The 9984-nt window shown below is 43.3% G+C and overlaps 1 protein-coding gene across 2 annotated transcripts; it reads left to right on the forward strand.

Moving 5' to 3' along the window:
- Positions 1-391: 391 nt before the first annotated feature.
- Positions 392-9132, forward strand: LOC117528600 (keratin, type I cytoskeletal 13-like). 2 transcript variants are annotated; one of them, XM_034191228.1, is made up of 8 exons: positions 392-797; positions 2095-2177; positions 2762-2918; positions 3547-3708; positions 4043-4168; positions 4256-4476; positions 4616-4652; positions 9122-9132. In XM_034191228.1, exons 1-8 carry the CDS (start codon positions 441-443, stop codon positions 9122-9124), a joined length of 1146 nt encoding a protein of 381 aa, XP_034047119.1. In that variant the 5' UTR covers positions 392-440; the 3' UTR covers positions 9125-9132. The 2 variants fall into 2 exon arrangements, with proteins under 2 accessions (XP_034047119.1, XP_034047118.1); XM_034191227.1 differs by lacking the exon at positions 9122-9132 and having other exon boundaries at positions 4616-4784.
- Positions 9133-9984: the final 852 nt, after the last annotated feature.

The following is a 9984-nucleotide window of genomic DNA, read 5'->3' on the forward strand; positions in this document are numbered from 1 at the left end:
AGGTTTATTTGGTAGGTTTGTATTAAAATTATCTAAAAAATGTAAATGGGAATTTGTCATGTAATAAAATTACATAAATCTTAAAAGTTAGGGTTAAATGTTTCTGTGAGTGCACTGAGGCTTGTCATAAAGCCACCAAATATTTTATTTAATGAAACGGTAGAAACGTGCAAACTTTAACACGTTGCTCTTTGCAGACATATAAATGTGCCATCAGCTGTGCAGAGATGTTGAAGAACCAGAAGAAACATTTTTTCATACAGGTAGAACAACCGTATTCTTGAAATTCCTGCTCCGATACATTATCTTGTTGTTTTGTCTGAGGAGGTGGACTGATGCAACCTTCCACCTCCCCTCCCTCACCTTCAGGTGGAATAAAAGCCTAAGCTGCCCTGCCTGTTCTGCATTCTGCATCCTAGCGCGGCACACGAACCAGCACCATGTTCTCCAGCTCCTCCTTGACCTCCTACAGGGCTCCCAGTGTGTATGCGGGTGCCAGGGGCTATGGGGTGCAAGTCTCCAGAGGAAGCGTGTCTCTAGGGACCGGGTTCTCCAGTGCCGGCTCCAGAGGCGCCAGCTTCAGCTTATCTGATGCCATCGACATCTCTGACAACAAGAAGGCCACCATGCAAAACCTGAACAACCGCTTGGCCGCTTACCTAGACAAGGTGCACAACCTGGAGAAGGCCAATGCTGAGCTGGAACGGAAGATCAGGGAGTTCCTGGAGAGCAAGGCCAAACCTGTGGGGCAGGACTGGTCTGCATACTATGCCACCATCAGCGCCCTTCAGCAGCAGGTGAGAACGCGGGAAATAAAACATCAAATTTTTTGCATTGAATGTTTAAATGTAGAAAGTAAAATACACAATCAGCCACACAGGACAGAATCAGACTTATTGATGTCATAAAGGCAGAATATGAAATTAGGAGATCAAAGAAAAACTGATCTCACAATGTTCAGGAGACAATAAGCTGATGTAGTTCAATGAAAACTTTATTTTTTGTTTGTTTATTTGTTTTAGCATCTGCAGACTAAAAGTGGTAAAGTAGGAATGCTGTACGGACAGAAGCTGTGAAGGGACATATGAAATTCTCAGTTTGAATAAAGTTTGTTGACTAATCAGAGTTGAATCTTTCACAAACGAGAGCTCCGTCAGAAACCGTACAGCTGGACGCTTTGATTCCTGATAGTGGTTCAGTGGCGACGTGTCCTTGAAGTAAATGGTCAGTCCTCCAGGCACATTATGAAGCATCATGACATTCATGCTTTCATTGAGTCATCATCAAAATGTGTCAATTACAGACACACAAAAAAGAAGAAAAAAATATGCACAAAAGCTTTTTGCTGGAGCTGTTTCTGCTGCAAAACTTGTTTCCTGCAGCTCAGGTGCAGAACCCCACCCAGGATTGGGCGTGGCTGCACCTGAAGGTGCACAGCACCTCAACACGCCCCCCGACACATTTTATTATTAAATGAGATACACACACACACACACACAGATTGTAATTTGCAAACAAGACCAACATTCATTTGAAAATAATCTACTGATTTTGTAGTTTTAGAGGTAAATAGTTTTTCTGTGAACATCTTGGGCACACACACACACACACACACACACACACTGCTCTTTACTTTCAAAGTAAAGAAAATTTCCACAATATGATGAGAACAGAATAAAATGTAAAACATAATACAATGCATTAATGTCACAAACTCAGCCAAAATATCTCAGCCAGTGAAGCTCTGAACACTCCTTCAGAGTTTTCTTGGTGGTTTCCCTCACTGCCTGTGTGAAAGTGATGATTGAGTTTGTTCTATTAAAGGCAATGCAGTATTTTAGATCATGATGCACAGTTGTATTTATTTTGAGATTAAAGACAAAATATTCTCACATTTTTCTAAAAAGACCTAAAATAAAATCGGCATACTATTAAAACATTAAAAAAATATTCTCGGACTTGAATTTTCTTACCAAACCAGTTTTATGATATTTAGTAAACTATGCATTTATTCGAGCAATGTATTAAAAAAAAATCAACTCATTCATACGGAAACTAACTTTTGTCTGTATTTGGACTTCATCTCTGTTTCAGATTGCAGATGCCACCCGCATGAATTGCACCTTCTACCTGTCGATGGACAATGCGAAACTGGCTGCAGAAGACTTCAAAGTCAAGTGAGTATGACTCTTTTTTGACTTTTTCCCTCGCACGCGCGTGCACACACACATACACACACACACTTTCTCACATGTGCACATATGTGCAAACACACACACATACACACTCTCACCCGTGCACAAACACACACAACACACACATGCGCTGTCACATATGCACACTCACACATACGTACACACACAGAAACACATGTCCGCAGGCACACACAAAAAACACTCAAAGCACAAAAAAAGCACAAGCACACATACACTCTCTCTCACGTGTACATATGTGCGCGCGCGCGCACACACACACACTGTCACACATGCACACGTACGCACGCATGCACACACGCACAAACACTCACATATGCACAGTCACACATATGCATGCGTGCACACACACGCACGCACGCACACCAGCCTTGGCTCCACACCTCAACCAAGATCTCATGGAATGTTTAAACTGTGGTTACTTGCTGTAACACTGCCCCCTGTGGCCATTGGCGCTAACAGTCAGCCTTTTTCTGTGTTTATTTTTCTAAGAAATTATAATATAATAACAATGATCATGATGACGCTGTTGCTTTGTGCTCATGCAGATATGAAAGTGAACTGAACATGCGACAGGGGGTCGAGGCAGACACCATCAGCCTGAAGAAGGTGCTGGATGAGCTGACTCTCACAAGATCTGACCTCGAGATGCAGGTTGAAGGTCTGAAGGAGGAGCTGATCCAGCTGAAGAAGAACCATGAGGAGGTTAGTCAGTACAACTTATTACAACCAAGAAATCATGACGTTCCCTCATGAATAACTGAAGGTGGAACACTTTGGAAACTTTACTCCGCCATTCAGCTGCTGTTTGATCAAGCTGATCTAAACTGTACATTGAGACCCACCTGAAGAGAATACCGGCCATTCTGATTCCAGAATTTTGTGGCTGATGGGTTCGTGTGAGGATATGAACAAAAGAACCAACGATACTTTAAAAAAAAAAAACCTCTACAGCTGACAGCGGGTAAGTGCTAATAACAATGGACAGCCCACACACTGCTTTACCATGTCTAATTCAAATTTGGTTTGGCGTGAAATCAGAAAATAATTGTAGTAGATTTAGAATGCAATTAAAAGACCAAACTGGACATTTTGATATTTAAAGAGGAGATTGAAAGTTTTTTTCTGGCTTTTTTTAGTGCTGCTAACTTATGTTTAAATCAACTTGTCAGACAAAATGTTTGTCAGAGGTTTACTGTATCCAAACTGAAAATATATCTGTTGATCATTCTGCTTTAATTCACACGTCATGTTTTTGTTCTGTTGGTGATGTGTTCAGTTTAACTTTTAACTGATCTTGGATGTCATTTGACCTTTTGACCTCTCATTGCAGGACCTGCTCATCTTGCAGTCTCAGACGGGAGCTAAGGTCAACGTGGAGGTGGACGCGGTGCAGCAGGAGGACCTGTCCAGTGTCCTGGCTGAAATGAGACAACACTACGAGAGTGTCACAGCCAAGAACCGCAGAGAACTGGAGATCTGGTTCCAGACTAAAGTAAAACCTAAAAATCCTTGTAACATAATAGTTCCTAATGTAGCATGTAATTTTGTCATTTTATCCTCTCAAACTCACATCTCCTATAACATGTAGTAACGTCACCTCAATGACCTAAAGTAAAAGATTGTAATTGCAAACAAGACCAACATTCATTTGAAAATAATCTACTGATTTTGTAGTTTTAGAGGTAATTATAGTTTTTCTGTGAACATCTTGGGCACACACACAGACACACACACACGTAAAATAAAGATGACAATGTAATGGAAGTTTAATCCATACTTATAGCAGAGTATCATCTGCATACGTGGTGATTTTGTTTATTTTGCAGATAGAGGAGCTCAATAAGGAGTTCGCTGTGAGTACCGAGATGCTCCAGTCCTCACGATCAGAGATCACAGAGGTCAAACGTAGGCTGCAGAGTCTAGAGATCGAGCTCCAGTCTCAGCTCAGCATGGTAGATTCCTTCATTCTCCAGCTCATATTCCACTGAATGTTACAAAGCATCTCAAATTGTCTTTACATAACTTCTTCCATTTGGCAGAAAGCGTCTCTTGAGGCCACGCTGGCAGAGACCCAGAGCAAGTACGCCAACATGCTGGCGGTCTACCAGAGACAAGTTGTCTCCACTGAGGAGCAGCTGGTCCAGCTGAGGGCTGAGATGGAGCGGCAGGCCCAGGAGTACCAGCAGCTGCTGGACATCAAGACCCGTTTGGAGGTGGAGATCCAGGAGTACAGGAGACTGCTGGAGGGAGAGAGCAGCAGGTGAGTTGAGCAAACACAAAGCTGAGCTTCAGCAAACACCCACATGGTCATCCTAACACAAACCCCCATACTTAACCCTTCACTCAGCACTGTTACTTCACATGGCGTAACGTGTGTGTGTTTCTGTGTTTTCTTCCAGTACCGTGGAAAGCAATACAACACGTAAAGTGTTGATCGTCACCAAAGAAGTTGTTAGCCTCATCATAACTGAGCAGCTTCCTGTTGCTGAGTGCTTGCCAATAAAACCATGTGACACGTTTGCATCTTTTCTTTGCTTTGAGTGGGTCGTGTAGCGGCGGACCTGAATAAAAGTACACTTCACACAAGCAAGGTCAATGCAAGTATAAATTTTTTAAGTGTATTTCAAACTTCAATACAAGAAATTTAACTGAAAATAATATATCAGGAACATGGTTTACTGCCAGAGAGGATGAAGGTCTGACCTAAAAAGTATTGTAAGTTGTAACTATCAATTTTGATACTTTTCAGTTACTCTCTCAGTTGAATGATGGCTGGTGCCGATGATTTTTACAGGACTGTTCATATATCATGATTTTTTTTTTCATTTGTTTTTATGCATGTGATACAACAATTAATAAGGAAGCTACAAATTCAAATCATACCATTTTCTCTGCGGTAACGTTACATCTGGCACATTTCCCAATGTTTCAATATGCCATTACCATGGTTTTAAGGCCCCCAGCTGCCTGCACACTGACACAAGGGGGAGCCCTAGCACCATTTCACTAAACCTACACCGATGAACTTGCGTACAAAACTAGTCAGATGTAGCCCGACAACTGGCCCGGCTATGAATTGGGCTGGATATTGGCCTCCATTTTTGAGTGAAATTTCCCACTCCCAAATAACCAATAGGAGACCAGCGCTTGCGCCACACCCCCAAACTTAAGAAAGCGAGGCTTAGCCCGACAACCGGTCCTGAATTGGGCCACATACTGGCCTCTCTCTCCTAGCCTGTGATTGGCTGGTGGCCGATACGCTGACATCAGCCCATGGGTCAGCCACACGATGTGGTGTGAGCGCTGCTCTCCTATTGGTCGTTTGGGAGTGGGATATCTCACTCCAAAATGGAGGCCAGTATCTGGCCCAATTCATAGTTGGGCCAGTTGTCTGGCTAAGTGAGGCTGACCAACGCTGATGTCAGTGTCTTAGCCGCCAACCAATCACGGGCTAGGAGAGAGAGGCCAGTATCTGGCGCAATTCAGGGCCGGTTGTCGGGCTAAGTCAAATGTGACTGCAGAAAGATTGTGGTTTTGCATTGTTTTAAAGTCTGTCTTGAAACCACAGACACTGGTCAAGGCAGATTTACATAAAAAACAAAACAAAACAAAACATTTAATCAGAATTGGTCTATCGCTAGTATATGCATAACAGTTCAACCTTGATTTGTTTGAGCATAAAAAAGGTTAAATGTGAATGCAATCAACTGTGAATTTAACAGTTTCTCTTAAAAAAAGATGACACAGGATTATTCTACAAAGTGGGATTTGGTCACTAATCTGGGAATGCCAACTCAGAGTAAGCAGTAAACTCAGATTTTTCTTCTCAAAAGCATCAGGCTGGTTCATAACGATGGGGACACATGTTTTGAACATACGTAGCTTGCTACAGGGTAGGTCGAGTTCAGATTATAGTATAGTCATTGTCGCAGCCACTCATAGACGAGTATGTCGGTTTATGGATTGAGTGGACCCTCAGCCACATCTGAGCCACAGGGCCTCCAGTCTTTAATTCATTAAGCAGCGTGTGCATGCAATACTACCGGGTGCACAAACCAGAACCAGAACCAAACCAGAACTTGACCTTCCAACTTTCTGGATCCAGAGCAAAATGTAGTCAAGACACTGGGACAGATGAGAGGTTGCAACCAAGGTGTGCCATCGAGGGAGATCCTCGACCACACCCAGGTCTAGTTAGGTATTTATCGGGGACCCACCTCTATCCACTTGATCCTGGAGACTCATGGGTGATACACCTTGCCCAAGGGTGCCCCAAAACAGTGATGACTAGGGAGTAGTGATATTCTCTCCAGAACCAGGGCCTCACCACTGGATACAGTTTAAAGTCTTATCCAGGTGTAGTATATAGGTTCTGCTTTGTCAGTGCTACGCAATGGCACGCCCTGCTGATGTGGTCTTGTCACCTTCAGCTTGTTATTAGTATTACCAGTAATAACAATGTTGGCTGAAATGACTTACTCACCGCTCTGTGAGGGTCACAAACTGATGGAGGGTCTTTAAGAACCAAAACACCGTCTTGAACAGTAAAGGCTTGTGAAATGATAAAGTCAGTTTATCTTAATATAAGGACCACCTAATCTAGGTCTAAAATCTTAAGAAAGGCTAACTGAATTAGACAATCAACTGGTGGCTCTGTAAGGGGTATACAAAAGAGATAACAAATTGGAAATATCAAAGGTCTCTGCATCGCGCTATAATTCTATACTGTCCAAGGATATTTCATGTTTTCAAGTACAACCCCAATTCCATTGAAGTTGGGACTTCGTGTAAAATGTAAATAAAACAGAATATAATGATTTGCAAATCCTCTTCAACCTATATTCAATTTAATACACTACAAAGACAAGATATTTAATGTTCAAACTGATAAACTTTATTGTTTTTGTGCAAATATTTGCTCATTTTGAAATGGATGCCTGCAACACGTTTCCACAAAGTTGGGACAGTGGTATGTTTACCACTGTGTTACATCACATTTCCTTCTAACAACACTCAATAAGTGTCTGGGAACTGAGGACACTAATTGTTGAAGCTTTGTAGATGGAATTCTTTCCCATTCTTGCTTGACGTACGACTTCATTTGTTCAACAGTTCGGGGTCTCCATTGTTGTATTTTGTGCTTCATAATGTGCCACACATTTTCAATGGGTGACAGGTCTGGACTGCAGGCAGACCAGTCTAGTACCCGTACTCTTTTACTATGAAGCCATGCTGTTGTAACACGTGCAGAATGTGGCTTGGCATTGTCTTGCTGAAATAAACAGGGACATCCCTGAAAAAGACGTTGCTTGGATGGCAGCATGTGTTGCTCCAAAACCTGGATGTACCTTTCAGCATTGATGGTGCCATCACAGATGTGTAAGTTGCCCATGCCATGGGCACTAACACACCCCCATACCATCACAGATGCTGGCTTTTGAACTTTGTGCTGGTAAGAGGATTCTCTGAATCTTCTGTGAATGGCTGAGCCTTTTGGGGATGCTCCTTTTATACCCAATCATGACACTCACCTGTTTCAAATTAGGTGTTCTTTGAGCATTCATCAACTTTCCCAGTCTTTTGTTGCCCCGTCACAGCTTTTTTGAAATGTGTTGCAAGCATCCATTTCAAAATGATCAAATATTTGCACAAAAACAACAAAATTCTATCAGTTTAACATTAAATATCTTGTCTTTGTGGTGTATGCAATTGAATATAGGTTGAAGACGATTTTCAAATCATTGTATTCTGTTTTTATTTACAGTTTTGCACACTAATTGCTGATTGTTATCTTTTAATGTCTCTGTCAGTCACCAGTTAGCAGTTATAAAATGTCCAAGGTATTTGACCTCATTCAAGAGCATGATATCACACAGATAAAACTCAGGGAAGATCACATCTTTATCCTCCTTCCTTCTCACAGTCATGACATTCCTCTTCATGGGGTTATACAAAATATCATGTTCATTTCCAAACAGAGAAAATATTTAACAAATGATTATCACCAGATGATCTACTATTGTCGCTCCATATATCTTTTGGATATTTTCAATACTCTTCCAGACCGAACAGTCTTGTCGATGCTGGTAATCCTCGAGCTGTTCTGCGATAGTGTCATCTTTGGCGACAATGGATGGTCTTTACGTGTTGTCTCCTTAGTCGGTGTGGCTGACCTGTCAGTAGCCCCCTTCTGTGGAGACTGGTCCTCAGCTTGTCTGTTCTCTCTCTGCGGTACCTCCGGTGCTCTGCACACCTCTGTTGTTTCATGAATGTGAATGCGATTTCTAACCAGGTTCCCCTTTCCTGGCACATTCATTGTATAGGAGCGGGGGTTGATCTTGCGTGCTACTGTGGCTGGTATCCAGTGATCACGGTAGTTTTGTGGGTGAGCTTTAGCTCGTACCGGTTGTCCTATCAGTAGTACAGGTAGAGGTTGAGTGTTGGGAAAGTGTAGTGACACAGGACCCACAACAGGGGGCGTAAATGAACGGACAATGGATGAGCCAAAAATACAACACTTTACTGTTGTGAAATGTGCACAACAAAACAGACAAATGCAGAGTTTGGATTACAGTCAAATATACGAAGGTGACGTGTGGGCAGGCTCGAGGATAGGAGACCACCATCCAGAGAAGAGCCGGATCCCACATGATTTCCACTGCCACCGGATCTGGAGCACCCCGGAGCCGCCAAGTCCTGAATCCCCAGGTGGTCACCGTCTCCAGCTGTCAGATCTGGTACTGCTGGCAGGAGGCAGAAAACAGTTAATGGTGGGTGTGAAAAAATACACCCAGTAAACAGTCAGCTACAGTTCCTTCACGGTGGGTCAAAACACCTCCACCTCTAGAACAGGACACAGTTCGTGCAGAGCCTGAATAACTACTTATCGAGTTTGATGTGAGGAGTGAAGAGCGTCAACTCCTTCCACAATCCGCAAACCCCAGCTCCAGCTGTGAGTAATCACCAGGTAAGTCTGCAAAATATTCAAGAACAGATTACGTGCGTTCAGTACAATAACGGCTGAGAGTTTTACCTCGAGGGTACGACGATATCTCGGCAGCGAGGTGGAGTTGCTGCCCGGCTTTTATGGAGATGTGGTGATGTGATGAGGTGATGATGAGTGACAGCTGGCGTTGTTGATGAATGACAGCTGTCACTCCCGGTTGCCGCGCCCTCTCGTGCCTGAAGCCCGCACTTCAGGCAGGGCGCCCTCTGGTGGTGGGCCAGCAGTACCTCCTCTTCAGCGGCCCACACAACACTGAGCCTGTGTTGAGTGTCAGGTCTTTCTCTTGCAGGAGACGGGCACGTATGGTGTCCTCACATATACTGCCCGTATCATTTCGTCTTCTAATGCTACATACATGCAGCTGCTGCTGAGCTTGCACAGTCTTGCCAAATAGTTCCTCAGATTCTTGCACGGCACATCTGAACACATATCTCTCATATACAATATTCACTTGAGGTAGGAAAAAGTCCTCGAGGGCCTTCATAACAGGTGTCAGTTTTTGTCTATCTTCATCAGCCAGTGTCAAATGGGTTAACCTCTCCCTCGCATCGATACCCAGTACTGAAATGTGGCTATATTTTGTGGTTGCTCATTCAACTTTGTGGCAACGGAGTAATTTGAAAGCACTCCTTAAATAGCCTCCAGTTTGATGCCACATGCCCCGTCAACTTCATCGGTTGTGGAGCGGCTGAGATGCGCCATGGCGGATCGTAGATCACACTGTCTACTACTACAGTCAAAAGTGGCACACTGTGTTGCAAA

This window comes from Thalassophryne amazonica, chromosome 16, assembly GCF_902500255.1.
Source record: "Thalassophryne amazonica chromosome 16, fThaAma1.1, whole genome shotgun sequence".
Classification (NCBI taxonomy): Eukaryota; Metazoa; Chordata; class Actinopteri; order Batrachoidiformes; family Batrachoididae; genus Thalassophryne; species Thalassophryne amazonica.

Excerpts from the sequence above, each read along its gene's own strand:
- LOC117528600 (XM_034191227.1), top strand. The coding sequence starts at position 441 with ATGTTCTCCAGCTCCTCCTTGACCTCCTACAGGGCTCCCAGTGTGTAT. Across the intron at positions 2,919-3,546 it reads TGAAGAAGAACCATGAGGAG|GACCTGCTCATCTTGCAGTC; the intron begins GTTAGTCAGTAC and ends CTCTCATTGCAG. Across the intron at positions 4,169-4,255 it reads TCCAGTCTCAGCTCAGCATG|AAAGCGTCTCTTGAGGCCAC; the intron begins GTAGATTCCTTC and ends TCCATTTGGCAG.